The sequence below is a fragment of the Mesoplodon mirus genome, assembly GCF_964341445.2.
Source record: "Mesoplodon mirus genome assembly, chromosome: 1".
NCBI lineage: Eukaryota > Metazoa > Chordata > Mammalia > Artiodactyla > Ziphiidae > Mesoplodon > Mesoplodon mirus.
In genome coordinates, this window is record NC_138976.1 from 46,429,764 (window position 1) to 46,446,146 (window position 16,383).

The 16,383-nt window shown below is 53.7% G+C and overlaps 1 protein-coding gene across 1 annotated transcript; it reads left to right on the forward strand.

Annotated features, from left to right (window-relative positions):
• Positions 1-1,631: 1,631 nt before the first annotated feature.
• AQP7 (aquaporin 7) lies at positions 1,632-10,394 on the forward strand (the record flags this gene model as incomplete). The annotated part of the gene is made up of 6 exons (XM_082628343.1): positions 1,632-1,772; positions 8,328-8,451; positions 8,871-9,008; positions 9,218-9,336; positions 9,554-9,771; positions 10,125-10,394. The coding sequence occupies 6 exons, from the start codon at positions 1,632-1,634 to the stop codon at positions 10,375-10,377; spliced, it is 993 nt and encodes a 330-aa protein (XP_082484469.1). The 3' UTR covers positions 10,378-10,394.
• Positions 10,395-16,383: the final 5,989 nt, after the last annotated feature.

A 16,383-nucleotide genomic window follows, 5' to 3' on the forward strand; every position in this document is an offset into this window, starting at 1 on the left:
AGTTAATTGTTCATCTTCCTAAGAGCAGAGACCATGCCAATGTTCTTTACTGCAGTCACTGAACACAGTAGGCATGCTAGGCATTCAATAAATCTCTGGTTCATTGGCTCCTTGGTGGTTGTCACTCACTGCGTCCTGCCTGCTTTGTGGTGAGGAGGAAGGGGCCAGGGTTCCAGAGCTCTCTTGGTGTCTGTGACTTCCTGCTTTGTCTACCGCTCCTCTGCCTCTGTGGTACCTTCCCAGGACTGTTCTTGAATTCCTGCTGTCTCAGGCTCTTCTTCAGGGCTGAGGAGGCATAGGGGCAAGGCGACCCTTATATGATGCCGCATGGGAGCTGCAGCTGGATGGGAGCCAGTGGACCGACCATCCAGGCAACTCTACCTCCCCCTCCATGTGCTCAGTCCTGGGTTTGTTTCCCTGAAGTAAGGAGACAGCAAGGACTAGGGTGGGTGAGAAATGAACATGGGGTCTCAGCCAGAAAAGTGGAAGGGGTTCTATCCATGCCTGGTTTACATTTCTCACTCCCTTACTCTCTGTTGCTGTGAGGCTGGGGAAAGTCAGCAAGCTGAGGCGGGGTGTGGGTGATGTTGCTGACCCCAGTGGGGTGAGGAAGGTGAGGGTCACTCAGCGTGGGAGGCGGGGGAGGGTCACCAGTCTGAACAAGCACTAAGGTTGCACTTACAGGCATCTGCACCCCACCTCCTCCTTACCCTCCGGACACCGTCTCCTTCCTCACACTCAAGTCCTATTCCCCCACCACCAACAGAAGATAGAGCCTCTAACTCACTTTTTCATCTGTCTATCCATCCAATCATGCACTTACTAAACAAACGTTTATCAAGCCTCTACCATGTGTCAGGCACTGTGGGAAGTTCTGGGGATCTAGTGGAGAGTAACAGATGAATTCTCAGTTTTCGTTCATTCGACAGTGTATATTGCACACCTACTATGTGCCCGGCACTGTGCTAGACAATGAGGAGACACCAGGGAGTAAGACAAAGTCCCTCCTTTCCTCTGTCCCTCCCGTTCATTCGTTCATTCATTCACTCACTCACAAGCATTCATTTGAGTTGACCTTGCTTCAGAGCCTGGTATATTCTGCCATCCCCGTCATCTCTGGCAGAACCTAGGGCATGCTTCAGTCCTCGGTGCTGTTTCTAGAGCCCGGGAGCAGACTTTGCCACAGCCTGTGCTGTTTGCAGAGCCTCACTGCTGCCAGCTCCTGCCTGATGCCTTACCTGTGTCCCCAGAGCTCTGGCCCCAGCAGACAGGCAGACAGACAGACAACTGAGCTCCACTCTCCTGCCTGCTCTCTCGCATCTGCTTCTCCCCTGAGGCTCTTTGGCAGCACAGATGGCGCTTACTGGCTTCCCAGCTGCCCCCTCTGCAACCTGGCCTCATTAGCGCGCCCTTCCCAATGGTCCAGTCCCCATCAGGAGGAAGAAGGGGCATGATCTGGATACCCCCAGTCCTTCTCCACATCCCTGGGACTCTCACATGCCTCTGACCCCAGCAGTACCAGCTGCCCTGGGCAAGAGGAGGTGTGTGGAGAAGCCACTGGGTTACCCATTAACTCAGCCATGAGTTGAAAACCCGATGGACTGTAAGCGCGCCTGATCTCATTTCTGCCCATGGGCTCGGGCTGCTGCTTCAGGTCCACCTGCATGTCCAAGATGGTCACATCGCCTGCAATAGCAAGGATGCAAACACTACTGCAGAAGGAGATGGTGCGTGAGTTCCTGGCTGAGTTCCTGAGCACGTTTGTCATGATGGTGAGTGGGTGGGTGGCACAGGGTGAGCAGGCTCTGAGGAAGGGGCCTCAGGAAGGTAGGGCTCAGTAAGTGCAATCCATGACGCCCTTCCCACCGCTGGGCCCTGAGCCACACTGTCCATTCCCTGGCCTCTGAGCTAAGAGCCTGAGGGAGAAGCATAGGAAAATAAGGAGAGAGCTCTGTCTTTCTCACCAAGCCTTTTTGGGAGAGAAAGGGCTCATGGTACGTGGGAGCAGAATGAAATCCTGGGCTGCTTGGGGATGGGTGGGTCAGGGGCATGCCTGGAAGTGAGGAGAAGGGAAACGAAGAGCAAAGAGATTGGAGAGGACATTGAAGCTTTGAGAATTAATCCTGAGGGCAATGGGGAGACATCGAAGGTTTTCAAGCAAGGGAATGATATGGCCAGATTTGGATCTTAGAAGGAAATTCCAGGCGCAGTGTGGAGCCTAAACCAAATGGGCAAAGCTGGAGGGAGGGGAACCGAAGAGTCTGTGGCAATGACCTAGGATAGAGATAGAGACGGTGTGAAGAAGAAAGCACACATCTGAGAGAGTTATGGAAGAGGGAACCTGCGAGCAACAGATGTGGGGTAAGTGCTTAGGGGGCCGTTCCGCGGAGCCTGCGGCCCAGCGCAGGGCAAGGCGTGAGGTCAGTTTTAATGTGACCAGGTGAGGTGCCGGGGAGAAATCTCGGGCGTGGTTGGATATAGAGGTCTAGAACTCTAGAGAGTGGCTTGGGCTGGGAGTAAAGAGTTAGACTACATCAGAATATGAACTGTGGTTATAAAAATTGTCCAGTGAGAATGTACAGAAAGAGAAAAAAACTGAGTTGAGGACAGAGCCTGAAGAATGAAGAGGAGCACACAAAGGGGCCTGAGAAGGAGTAGCCAGAGGGGTGAGAGGAGAAGGGGGGGACCAGGTTACAGAAGCAGCGGGGTCCACAAGGAGGGAGTGGTCAGCAGTGTGGGAGGCTGCAGACAGGCCAGAGAAGTGAGCGCTGACGCCTTCTTGTAGAGTATGGCAACCTGGAGGTTCCAGGGCACCTTGGTGAGGGCTCTTTTAGTGGATGATGGGACAGAAACCATATGCAAGTGGGATGTGGGTTTTCTTGGAAACTCCCTGTCCATCCACCTGCGTCGGCCCTGCCACTTATCCCATCCAGCCTCTGTTCTTAAGCTGTGGCCATGCTTGTTTGCACCTTACGAAGGCCCAGGTCCATGAAAAGAAGGGCTAGCCTCTGGGAAGGGAAGTGAAGGCGTCGGGAGCATGCCAGAGGCGGCAGGGGGCTGGGAGTTGGGAGGAGAGGATGAGTGTGGTTGTGTGTTCGTGTGTGTGTCTGTGCGTTGAGTCACGGTGTAGGAGACAGTGGGATCCACAGAGCCCAGGAGACTCTGGACACCTAGGTTCTTATCCTGATCATCATGCTGGCATCATCATGCCAGCTGGCCTTGGGCAGGTCTCTCTTTGGCTCAGAGCCTGTCTTCTCAGACATTATCAAGTGTGTTGAATCGGGCCTCCATGGGCTTTGGAGCTAGGTTTGAATTCCAGCTCTGCTATCTTCTAGCTCTGTGATCTTACATAAGCATCTTAACTGTTCAGAACTTTACTAATAGCGAGCTGGCCAACTGTGTGAAGAAGGTCAAGAGCCCGACACCCAGCGCACACATAGGACATACGTGTTGGTTGCTTGTCAAACTAACAAGTGCTCTCAGCTGCTCTCCCTTCCCTGCCACTCGCTGTCTTCCCCTTCTCCATTACCTGCCCTCCTGAGCTGTGACGACAGCATCTGGATCCACTCTTGCCTTAATCCAGGGCAAAGTAATTCATTTATGATAAGACATTCCAGCCCTGTGAGGGCTGTTAAACCTTGGAACTGTGGAGGCGGGAGGGTGCCTCCTCAGAGAGCTCTTAGGGAAAGCAAGCACTGACCACATGCATTCATGCCTGCCTACTGCCCACGTTTGCGTTTTTCTTCCTTTTATTGAGATTATTATTGAGCACCTACTGCATACCAGGCACTATAATGCTAAGCCCTTATGTGCAGCATCTTCCCAAATCCTCACAACAGCCCTGTAAGGGAGGTACTATTATTATCCCCATTTCACAGGTGGGGAGACTGAGGCTCCGTGAGACAAAGTCACTTGCCCAAGGTCACATTTTAAGTTAAGATGAAATCCAGTCCAGTCTAATATCCCTGTCTTGACCCTTCATCGCTATGCTCTGTCCCTTAGCTTAGCTGTGGATTTCTGACTGTCCCCCAGCTGAGGTAAGGCCCTCACTTTGGGTAGTTCAAGACCACTCTCCAGGCCTCGGTTTCCCTTGGGAGCAGAAACATTCGCCATTCAGTTGCTGTGAGGATCGAAGGGAAGTTACCCTTGTAAAAGAACTTTGTGAGGTTCATGCTCACAGAGGACATCGTGTTGTTGTTATTTTTAGGTGTCGGGCCTTTGTGCCAAGAAGTGGTGGCTTTTTCAGTTGATAGGAAGCTCAGTGAGTCATCAGCGCAAAGCTTTCCCCAGAAAAGCTAGAATGACCTTGGGCCCCATTTACTGCCGACAAGATAAGGGAAGCAGACTGTTCCACTCGGTTCCACTCTGTAACCTCCGGGGCTGTTGTCCTCCGGGCTGGGCCCATGGCTATTGGAGGGACCTGGACAGGCTGGGCCACGTTCACTGATCAGAGCGGGTGGGTGCTGGGCTATCAGGGCCCTGGAAAACCAGCTGTAGTTGTGAGTAGTAGGGCAGGGGTTGCAAACTCGTGCTGTGGGGGGCCATAAAGAGTCACCTGAGGATGGCGGAGATGGTGGCTAATGGCAGAGTGCTGACCTATGCGAAGATGTGGCTGCCACCACTCCAGCCGACCGTTGCCATGCCACGTAGAATGCGGGCCACTGTTGCAGAGCTTCTGATTTTGCAAGAGAAGCTGAAACTTCTGTGTTTGTGTCAAAACCAGGTTACCCAAACAAAACGTGTGCTGGACGGCTTAGGTCCAGGGGCTGCCAGTTGGCAACCTTGACACAGGAGATCACGTGGGGTTTATTCAATCATTCATTATTTTTAGTAAATGGTTTTGAGCTCCTACTTGGAAATGGGGACCCTTGGTCTTCAGACCCTCCATGCCTGCTCCAGCCCCTGCACCTCCTGACCCCCCAAGCCTGCCAGCCTGGCCTGGCCTGGCCTTGCTCCCCGCCCCCAGCGCTACTCAGACACTTTGCTCGTCCTTTCCTCTCTCCTTTATCTCCAGCCCCTCCCTCTCTCAACCTTAACACACTCAGGTCTCTCGACCTAAAACAGCAGAACACAGAACATCCCTTCATTTATCCCACTCGCTCTCCCTCCCTCCTCAGGTAGGTTCTCAAAGGCATGTCTACCCTGGTCCTTTCAACTGTTTACCACGCTTTCTGGAACCTGGTTTCATCAGACCCCATGGCCTGATGATAGAGTGCTCACCACGCTACTCATGACCACTGGATGGTCACACCCAAAGGGGTGCTTTCCAGGCCTTCTCACGCTTGACCCAGAGTCTGCACATGACTGTGTGGGCCACACCCTTCTTGGGAAACTCTGCTTCTCCCTGGGGTCCAGGGCACATTCTCTTTGTTCTTCCATTTCAACAACTGCTCCAGCTGGGGTTTCTAACGCCCACCCCTGAGGGCTGACATTCTGCCCTAGGTTCAGCCCTCAGATGCCCACTTACCCTGCGCCCTCTCCCGGGGGCCTTCATCCTGCCTGACGGCTTCAACTGCAGCCCTTGTGTCCACAGTTCTTCAGGTTTTCTTTTTTCAAAAACTCTAGAACTGTTCAAAGGAAATACAATATGAGCTACATATGTAATCTAAAATTTTCTAGTAGCCACATTAAAAAGGTGAAAAGTGACAGGTGAAATTAATTTTAATAGTTATTGTATTTAACCCGTATACCCAGAATGTTACCAGTTCAACATGTAATCAATATACAATTATGAATAAGATCTTCTACATTTTCCTTTTCCTACTAAGTCTTTGAAATCTGGTGTGTGCCTTACACATACAGTAGATCTCAATTTGGACTAGCCACATTTCAAGTACATAATAGCCACATGTGGCTCATGGCCATCATATTGGATGACATGGGTCTAGACTCTGATTTCCAGCAGTTTGGACATCTAGAGGTCCCTCAAAGACAACATATCCAAAACGCATAAACTTTTCAGAGGAGGTGCCGTCTGAATGTGGTCTTCTTAAAAGAATAATTAATTAATATTTTGGGCCGCATCGGGTCTTAGTTGAGGTGCGCGGGCTTCTCTCTAGTTGTGGTGCATGGGCTCCAGAGCGTGTGGGCTCTGTAGTTTCTGGTGTGCAGGCTCTCTAGTTGAGGCATGTGGGCTCAGTGGTCGTGGAGCGCGCGGGCTGAGTTGCCCCGTGGCATGTGGGATCTTAGTCCCCTGACCAGGGATTGAACCCGTGTTCCCTGCATTGGAAGGTGGATTCTTAACCACTGGACCACCAGGGAAGTCTCTGAACATGGTTTTAGAGTATCAATTTTTCAGGATCTAGGATCAGGTATTCCAGAGGGAGGGAGTGGCGTATGCAAAAACACAGAGGCATGAGAAAGCAAGGCATGCAGGGAGCAGTGTGCTTGTTTGCTCTGAGACTGGTATAGGTGACTGCTTACATTCAAAAACTGGCTTACCATGTGCAAGATGTGTACTTCGGACAAGCCACTCAACATCTCTTAGCCTCTGGTTGCCCATCTCTCAAATGGGGAGAATAATAGTACCTAATGCATAAGTTGGTTTAAGGGTTAAAGGAGGTGACAGACAGAACTTGCTGTCATATAGTAAGTGTTCAATAAATGGTAATTTTTCTTAATAATAGTAGTAATGCTATTATTAGTAATACTAGTGCTCAGCATAGAGAACACTGGAGCAGATAAGAAACTGAGAGGTAGAAGGCATGAAATCAAGGGTCTTAAATGGTGGCTTACTGACTTTGGACTTCATCCTAGAAATGGAAGGGAACCAGTGTACGTTTGCACAAAAGGCAGACATGGTCAGATTTTTGTGTTAGGTCACTCTGGCTGCAAGGAGGAGACTGAGTAAGATCTGGGAGAATGTAAACTGAGCTGATTGTGTGTGGGGGAGGAGGGAGAGGACATCCAAGTTTCTGGCTTGGCCAACTGGGATGGGGGAACATGGGATGAAGATCACATTTTCTGAGAGATGGTGAGCTTTCAAAATAGAGCTGGAGACGCTTGTGAAGCACCCCGGAGACTTCCAGTGGGTATCTGGAAATAGGGATCTGGCTCCCAGTTGGAGGTTTTGGGAATTAGTGCATCAGGCATATATGAAGCTCTAGCCCTGGTAAGAAAACGCAGGAGTGACTGGGGTGAGATATGAAAAGGGCCAGGGATAGAACCCTGGGGTCATCTGTATCTTATGAGGCAGATGAAGGAAGAAGAATGTGGGAAGGAGCTGTGGACCGGGGGAGGCTACAGAGGGAAAAGGAAAACCAGGAGAGGGAGATGTCATGGAAGCCAAAGAGGAGGTACTTTCCAGAAGCACAGTGTGGTTAAGGGGGTGAAAGTCAGCACAGTCAAGTGAGACGATGCCTGAAGGGAACTTTGGGCAATCTGGAGGTTGGAGCCCTTGGACAGAGCACTGGTGTCCGTGACAGTTGGAAGCAGAAGCCGGGCTGAGGAGGGAGGGCAAGGGAAGGGATAAAGGAGCCAGCCAGCGGGTCCTTCCTGGAGCCTGACTGACATGGGAGGGGGCGTCCAGGAGTCCACCGGTGGACAAGGAGGCCAGGCTGAGGTGGGAGGCTTCACTTTCAGGAAGGAAGAGACCCTAGCGTGTGGCAGCCAGTCAAGGGGAGTGCGGAGGATACAGGCCAGGGGAAGGTCTCTGCAGAAGGAGAGAGAAGTGGGAGCAGGGGCCAGAGCTGAAGGGGAGGTGAATATAGGGGCAGGTGGGTGTTGTTGAGTGAGGGCCTCCTTTTAGGTCTCTAACCTCCCTGTGAAGGGGGTCAGTGGGCTGTGTCACCTGCTGAAATCTGGTGCTGGGGGATGGGCAAGTTCAGGAGTGATGCCTGAGGGCAATGGGAATGAGGCTGGCTCCAGGGCTGAGTGTGTGGGGCTCTTGATGGTTGGAGGTTCCTGGCAGAGTCCAGATGTGAGGCTTGGAGATTCCTTGAAGAAACTCCCTTCAGGCTAGGCTGAAGTGTGAGAAGCTCTGAGGGGTCGAATCCACACCAGCCCTGCCCTCCCGGAAGCCCTGCCTCCTCCAGGCCCTTCAGGTGCGCCTGGAGTCTAGGGACCTGGACATGCCCGTGAGAGCCCCTCACTCCACTGCCCCACCCCGGCTCCTTGCACAGCCCTCACCCAGCTCTCACTGGTCATGTCTGAGCGGCCTTGGCAGGGGCAAGGGGGAGCGGTCACGAGGAGGGAAGTCTCTGGAGGAGGGGGGCGGGCAGAGGGTCCCCAAGGGCAATGCCGGGGAGGCCTAGCGCGGGAGGGGCGGAACGCCGCTGTGAGGTTGGGGTTGCTGGGTGGGCAGCTCCCTCAGAGGCCCTCTCCCACAGGTGTTTGGTCTCGGCTCCGTGGCCCACATGGTTCTAGGAGACAAGATGGGGAGCTACCTCGGTGTCAACTTGGGTTTTGGCTTTGGAGTCACCATGGGAGTGCACGTGGCAGGGAACATCTCCGGTGAGTGGGCTGGGCCCCGCCTGACAGGCACGGCCAGGTGTCCCCTGTGGGCTCCTGCTGCCCCCTTCCGGCCGTCCCCTTCTCCAAGTCAGCCAGCGCCTTGCCCTCACAGACCGCTTGGAGGGAGAACACCCTGAGCCCTTTTCCTCTGCCCAGATGCTTCACGAGCCCCCTTGATCCCTTGGTTTTACTAGCTGGGTCAACTTAGGGAAGCGATTGAACCTCTCCATCGCTCACTTTCCGTAACGGCTAAATGGAGATGGTGGTGCCTGCCTCGCCGGGTCCTTTTGAGGACTGAGTGACTAGCGCTCGTGGCTAGTCCACGAACGCTAGCTGTTATTATTGTTGCTCTTGTTGCTCTCAGTATTACTGATTATTGTTGTTTGTTTCTACGCCGACACACTTGACCCTCCCTGCAGGGGCCCATATGAACGCGGCCTTGACCTTCACCAACTGTGCACTAGGCCGCATGTCCTGGAAGAAGTTTCCCGTGTATGTTCTGGGCCAGTTCCTGGGTTCCTTCCTGGCTGCTGCCACCATCTACTGCCTCTTCTACAGTGAGTGTCCCGCCCTGGGTTGTCCATCTCTGGCTTCAGCCTCCTCCCCTGAAATATGGGTTGATCCAACCGAGTGTCCTAGCCTGTGAAAATGTCTGGGAGAGAAAAGTCTTGAAGGTGCTCCCTGCCCTCCATCCTACAACCTCATCTCTGAGACTGCAGTGGGGTTTGGCTGGGGGCAGGTTTATACTCAATCTGTGTTTCCACAGCCGCCATCATCGACTACTCGGGGGGAAGGCTGACAGTGACTGGTCCCACAGCCACTGCTAACATTTTTGCCACCTACCTTCCTGACCACATGACCTTGTGGAGGGGCTTCCTGGATGAGGTCAGTGGTCCAGAGTGGGTGCCTCTCCTCAAGCCCTCCCCAACTCAGGAGGGGGCCAGCAGGCAGTCCCTCATGGTGAAGAGGACAAGAACTCTGGATGGGGACTTGTCCTTGTGCCAGGACATGTTTCTGCCAGTGGGTTTGGGCTGGGGGCACTGCTGAGGCCCTATGGCCTGGTTAGGGGTCCCAGGTGGCTGCCACGGTGTCTGCTCCCCAGGTGTTAGTGACAGGGATGCTTCAGCTGTGTCTCTTAGCCATCACGGACAAGGGGAACAACCCAGCACTGGAAGGGACACAGGCCTTGGTGATTGGCATCCTTGTTGTCATCATTGGAGCGTCCATGGGCATGAACTCAGGATATGCCATCAACCCCTCCCGGGACTTGCCTCCACGCTTCTTCACCTTCATTGCTGGCTGGGGCACACAGGTCTTCAGGTACTGCCTTGTCCAACCCATTCCTGTGAGTCTTCCGTGGGTTCCCTACATGTGGAGGGGTGGAGTAGCCTGGGAGCATCCTGCAGAGCTCCCAGTGGCCTGGGGAGGCAAGAGTGGGTCCTGACTGTCCTCCAGACCCTGCTCCTGGACTGAATGTCAACCCTGCCCCAGACCCGCCTCTGTCCCTGAATCAGGCTGAAGCTGATAGGTGCCCCAGGCTCAGGGGCAACTCCCGCGCTAGGGTGGGGTTTCTCCTCTACTCTCAGGCCCTACTCTCTGTCTTGGCCTGAGGTAGACGCAGGTGCCATGCTGGGCATCGGCCCCCTAAGCAGGCCTCTGCCTCTTGCCTGCAGCACCAAGAACTGGTGGTGGGTGCCAGTGGTGGCCCCACCCCTGGGTGCCTACTTAGGTGCCATCATCTACTTGATCTTCATTGGCTCCAGCATCCAACGGGAGCCCCAGATACTGGAGACTCCCTCGACATGTGAAGACCACAGAACACCTGTGTTGCCCAGGACCATGTCTCACCCACCCGTGACCTCTTCCCTCACCCCTGTCTCTGTGTCCCCGACAACAGACCTTCAGTCCTCTCCCACCCTTAAGTGACTCCATCTGCCTAGAGCACCTCTAAGTAAGACTATTTGTGACCCCATCCCCATCCCAATAAAGAAAGCCTTGTCCCACAGTGGCACCCCCGGTTTCTGGGTGCCTCCTGTGGTTGGGCTTCCCTCCTGGATTCTTCTAGAAGCCCCAGGGTTATGCCGTAGCCCAAGGCTGAGCATAGAGCTGAGAGGCCTCTGACTCCTTCCGGCCCTGGGAGCTGGGTCGCCCCTGGGGAAGAAAGTGGAAGGGCCAACCTGTGGCCTCAGTAAGAACAGGATCAGATCGCAGGACACTGGACACAGAACAGTGGACTTTCAGGCACAGGGTAGGAGGAGATAGCTTGGGGGAAGGGACACCAGCTAGCAGGTGGGGGTCAGTTCTGGGTATACCTTGAGTGCCCTGGGATAGGACTCTACACTCTCCCTCAGTTCTGGCCAGTCCTTGGACCAGGCAAGCAAGTCCCAAGTGTGTAGGACAGAGTTTCTCAATCTTGTTTTCACTATCGCCCCCTCAGGAGCCTTTTAGACATTTTTTCCTTAATCACACAGTATTTTAATACCACAGATATACTGTATATCTGTTTATGTACTGTACATATATCTTTGCTTTATACAAAAAAAGTAAGATTAAAAAAATCTCTACCTTCCAAGGATCCATTTTTTCTCCCATGGGAGCAAAATCTCCGCCACCCTTGAAAACGCCTGATGAAGACTGAAAGGAGGTAAGAGACTGGGTTCCTCTTCCTTCTTCCTGAGGCCAGAGCTCTCCCACAGGAAGGAGCTCCAGAGTTGGAAAGGAAGATGTGGAGAGGAAAATCCTTCCAAAGGGCACAGGAAATGGTCTCGTGGGGTGCAGGGGGACAGGTGCAGAGGTTGGGTGGCGGTAGGGCAGTCAGAGTCCACTGACCCCGGGTCCCAGTGGAATCATCTGTGTTCTGGGACTCAGAAGGCAGCATCACCCATGGCTCCTGTCACTGCTCGTGCATTTAGCCTTCCAACAATCATGGAGGAGCTCCTGGGTGCAGGCCCTAGGGATGAGGCTGGGTCTCTGCCTTCGAGGGGGGCGGCCCCTACTGGGGACAGGCAATCACAAGGAAGGAACTAAGTGGTGAAGAGGAGGCTCGTAGCCCAGCCTCAGGAGGAGACAGAGAAGAATGGGGGCTGGGGGGTGTCCTTCCTGGGGCTGGTTGCCACACTTTAAGGTAGGAGGAGACAGCGGGCAGAGGAGGCTGAGCTTTCTTCTGGAAGTGTGGGCATGGCGAGATGAGGTTTAGAAAGCCCACCTGAGCTGCAGTGTGCAGGATGCTGGAAAACAGGGAGACTGGGACCTGCAAGGGAGTGTGGTATGAGGCTGCTCCAGAGGAGTGGCAGGGCAGCTAACAGGTCAGTGCTGGTGGGCGGAGAGGAGAGAAAGGATTCACCTAATACCAAAGAGGTAAAACCTGCAGAACCTGGGCTTGGACTGGAGGAAGGAGTGGGTGAGGAAGAGGCGGGGGCCAGGGCTCACTTCCAGTTTCTGGCTTGGGCCCAGGGTGTTAGAGATGTCCCCACTAAGCACGGGGCGTGGGAGAGGAACTGGTTTGAAGAGGAAGATGATAAGTTATATCGTGGACACATTGACTTTGAGGTGCCTATGGGACTTGGGCAAGAGGTGTGTAGTCTTGGGCAAGTTACTCAGCCTCTCTGGGCCTCGGTTTTCTCATTTGTAAAATGGGTCTAATAATATTACCTGCCATTTGTGTTGATGTGAATATTCAATGAAATAAAATATGTACAATGCTGAGGATAGTGCTCGGCACAGAGCAAGTGCTCAATAAACCATTATGCCTTTTGTGTGGTCTGGAGCTCAGAAGAGAGTTGAAGCAGAGATTGGGGAAACTGTGGTTTTGTGGATATAGCTGGGGCCGAGGAAGGGTGAAAGAAGGGTCAGTGAGCAGGGTCCTGGGAGCACAGCCAAGAGGCAGCTGTGAGGTGGAGTGGGCCTCTCAAGAGGTTTGGTTGACGAGGGGCACAAGCTGGGCGGTCAGGGGACACTGGAAACATCCCAGATGTCCATCAACAGAGGAACAGATACACTGCAGTCTAGTCACATATAGTGGAATACGATACATCAGTGAAAACTAAGGCACAACAGCTACCTGCAACAACACGGGGAAAGTTTGGAGGCATAAAAAGTGAGGGAGTACGACACCTTATACCATTAAAAAACAAGCAGGGGCTTCCCTGGTGGCACAGTGGTTGAGAGTCCGCCTGCCGATGCAGGGGACACGGGTTCGTGCCCCGGTCCGGGAAGATCCCACATGCCGTGGAGCGGCTGGGCCCATGAGCCATAGACGCTGAGCCTGCGCGTCCGGAGCCTGTGCTCCGCAACGGGAGAGGCCACAACAGTGAGAGGCCCGCGTGCCGCAAAAAACAAAACAAAACAAAACAAACAAAAACAAGCAAAAAGGAATATATTCTTTGGGTGTACGTATGTGATAAAACTACTTAAAAAAAAAAGAAGGGATGCTTCCTCCATGGAGACAGAGATGGCTGATAAGATGGGGAGGAACATGGGGGCAAAAGCTATTAATAATTTTCTAGTTCTGGAGTTCGGGTAAATTTTGGGGTTTATTATGTGATTGTGCTTATAACATACAACTGTGATATATATTCATTCGTAGGTGTCATGTATTCTAAAAGATGAAGAAGAAATAGCAGTAGCATGAAAACAGGTGGTGGGAAGAGTGACAGGTATGGGTCCCACTGAGATTAGGGGGCTGGGGGTGCAGGGGGGAAGGAGAGACTTGAGTGTGTCTGACATCCCACAGTGGGAGGAGCTGAGCCAGGGAACCAGGGCTGGGAGTGGCTAGGGAGGGGCCCACAGCTGGAAACTCCAGCCAGCTGCCTCCCTCCGTGACCTTGGATGGGTCTCTTCCCCTCTCAGCCTCAGTGATCCCGTGAACACAGGGTGGGTAACCACACTCATTCCTGGTGTTCCAGAGCAGTGTGACCCTAAGGCCTTAGTCACAGATGGGAGGGGCATATACAGGCCCCAGGGTTCTGGTTCCTACCCTCCTCTGCCCCACTGACCATGTCAGCCTTCTGGCATCCTCATGTTCCCGGGAGGTGGCTTTGGAGGCAGGCCAGACAGGGGGGGGTCTGTCCAGAACCCCTCCTACTGTCCACTGCTCTGCTACAGATCTATACTAGGCCCATTGCCCATAACCTCCTGCAGACGCTGGTCCCAGTGTCAGGCTCAGATGAACCCTGACCCTGGTCACAGAGCATTTCTGTGCACAGGGCACACACTTCTTTTGTTCTCTTGGCTGACTTTGGTTGACAGCCTACAAACGTGTCAGACACCATTCCAGAGCCGAGGATGTAAGCACAATTAAGATAGAAAATGTCCTTGTTTTCACAGAGCTGACATTCTGTGCAAAACATGTGGTGTGTTTGTGATACATACTAAGCAGAAAAAGCAGGAAAGGAGGATAGGAATTGTGTGTGGGAGTGAAGACTGGAGGGCTGAGGAGGTAAATGGGTAAAGAACTAAGGGGGTGAGGCAGTGAGCCATGTGGACATGTGGGGGACGAGCATGCCAGGCTGAGGGAATAGCCAGTGCAAGGAACCTGAGGTTTGAGCATGGAAGGACCATTGCTGGAATGGAAAGAGTGGGGGAGTGGAAGAAGACAAGGTCAGAGGAGTGGGGGGGTAGGGTGAACCCAGTCCAAGCCTGTGGAGAGGTGAGGCCAAGGCTTGGGGCAGAGGTGAGGGAGGTATCTGGAGGAGAGAGGGAGGTGCCACTGCAGGAGGGAAGGAAGAAGGGAGGGAGGGAGGGAGGGAGGGAAGGAAGGAGGGAAGGAGGGGAGGAAGGGAGGGAGGGAGGGAGGGAGGAGGTGGGGCAGGTGTCCTGGCAACTTACGGGTCCCTGATCTGAGTTCTGCTCACACACACAGTCCCTCCTGTAACCACTCCCTGGCTGGACTCAGGAGGGACATTTGTGCAGCTCAGGGGGCCAGGCTGGGATGTGAGCTATAGGGGCTCTGGCTCCTCTCCCACTCTCCTAGTCCCAGACCAGCATGGACTGGCTGTGTGACCCAGACAGGACCCTTCCCTTCTCTGGGCCTCAGTTTCCCTGTCTGTACAATGAGGCTTGGATCTGTTGGTGTCTGGGGAGCCTCCCAGCTCTGACTTCTTCCAGTGCTTCGAAGCCTCATGTCATGATCCCATTACTGTCCCCTGCCCCTATGCCAGCTGAGGCTGTGTTTGAGATGGGGACAAGAATGATCCCCCCAGGCCCAGGCCAAGCCCCTCCAGGGCTTTGCCGATGAAGGTTGGGTCCTCAGCTCGGTGGTCCTGGCCTTGGGAAGAGCCCCTAACTCCCTGTGCAGCCTGCTGCTCTCCCACTCAGGGCCTCCGAGGGACAGACACACACAGGCAGCACCTCGGTCTGGCTGGTCTCATTGTCCCTCCCTCAGATGAGGTCTTGCAGCCCCGAAGAGGTGGGAGAAGCCATCTCGGGCTGGACCTTGGTGTTGGCACCCTCAGAGGGAGAAGGCTGTGGCCACTCAGAGCCACGCAGCCTGAGCTCGGCTCTGCACGCACCCCTGTGCTTAACCCAGAGCGGGAATCGGTGTCACCCCACCCTCCCATGTGCTGCAGGGCTCATAACCATGGCACCCAAGAGCACAGACAATGAGGCCAGCTGGCCCGGATCCAAATATCCGCTCTACCCAACTCACTAGCTGTATGACCTTAGGCAGGACAGGAGAATAATAGCTCACAACCCCCAGGGCTGCTGGGATGGTGAAATGAGTTATGCCTGGCACATGGGGAGGGTGTGTGCTGTTATCACTCTACACCGTCTTGTGGTCCTCATGTCACCACGCCCACCTGACACCCAAGGAATCTGGGAGCTGGGGAGGCTGGCTCAGTAAGGGGTACAGAGTAGGGCGTCCAGTCCTTTGTTGATATGATCTCTGCCGAGTTTTGTTTGGTCTTTAAATTGTGAAATATATTCTGTAAACGTATGTATAAAACATACAGGTACAGGGCCTCCCTGGTGGCGCAGTGGTTGAGAGTCCGCCTGCCGATGCAGGGGATACGGGTTCGTGCCCCGGTCTGGGAGGATCCCATATGCCGCGGAGCGGCTGGGCCCGTGAGCCATGGCCGCTGGGCCTGCGCATCCGGAGCCTGTGCTCTGCAACGGGGGAGGCCACAACAGTGAGAGGCCCGCATACCGCAAAAAAAAAAAAAAAAAAAAAAAAACATACAGGTACAGTTAAAATAACAGTAAAACATTAAAAAACAAAACCAAAATCTCTAAATAAACAAAAAAGCCCAAACACTCAAGTGCCCCCTACCGAGCTCTGGCAGGTTATTGAACCTCTCTGGACCTCAGTTTCCTCATCTGCAAAATGGGGATCATGTGGCCCAGAGGAATGAGGTGCTTCAGGTTTCAGTTTTGCCATCAGCATTCCACTATGATGGAACAAGTTTACCAGAGTTCACGGTCTCCCCTTGGGTCTGTGTTCAGGAGCCGAGGTAGTGGGGGGAGGTGCTGGAGGGTGTGTGCAGGGGATGCTCTGGGCTCAGTTGGGGGCCTGAGTGAGTGATGGAGCTCAGAGGCTGAAAGATGAGACACACGGTTCAGAGCCAGGTACGCCCAGGCACAGAGATGAGGTTATAAATCTAGGGCTGAGACTTTGAGTCCTCCAGGGACCCAACAAAACCCTTGTTGGCTGATAAAGAGGATTCCTCAGATGAGGGTTCCAACAGGCCCCTAGAACAGCCCTGCCAGAGCCAGCAAGAATGTGTTCCTGCCCTCACTGCCCCACCACATCCCTCCACCTCTGTCCTGGCCTCTGGCCCCAGGTCAGGGGACATTAGACCGAAGATAAATTCCTAACGGAGGCCCAGTGCCAGGGCAGGGGAGACTGGATGGCGGAGACTGGTTGGAGACACAGGAGACAGTCTAGAGGTTGGATGTGCTGAATTAGAGGGACTTGTGGGACATCATGGGAAAGGC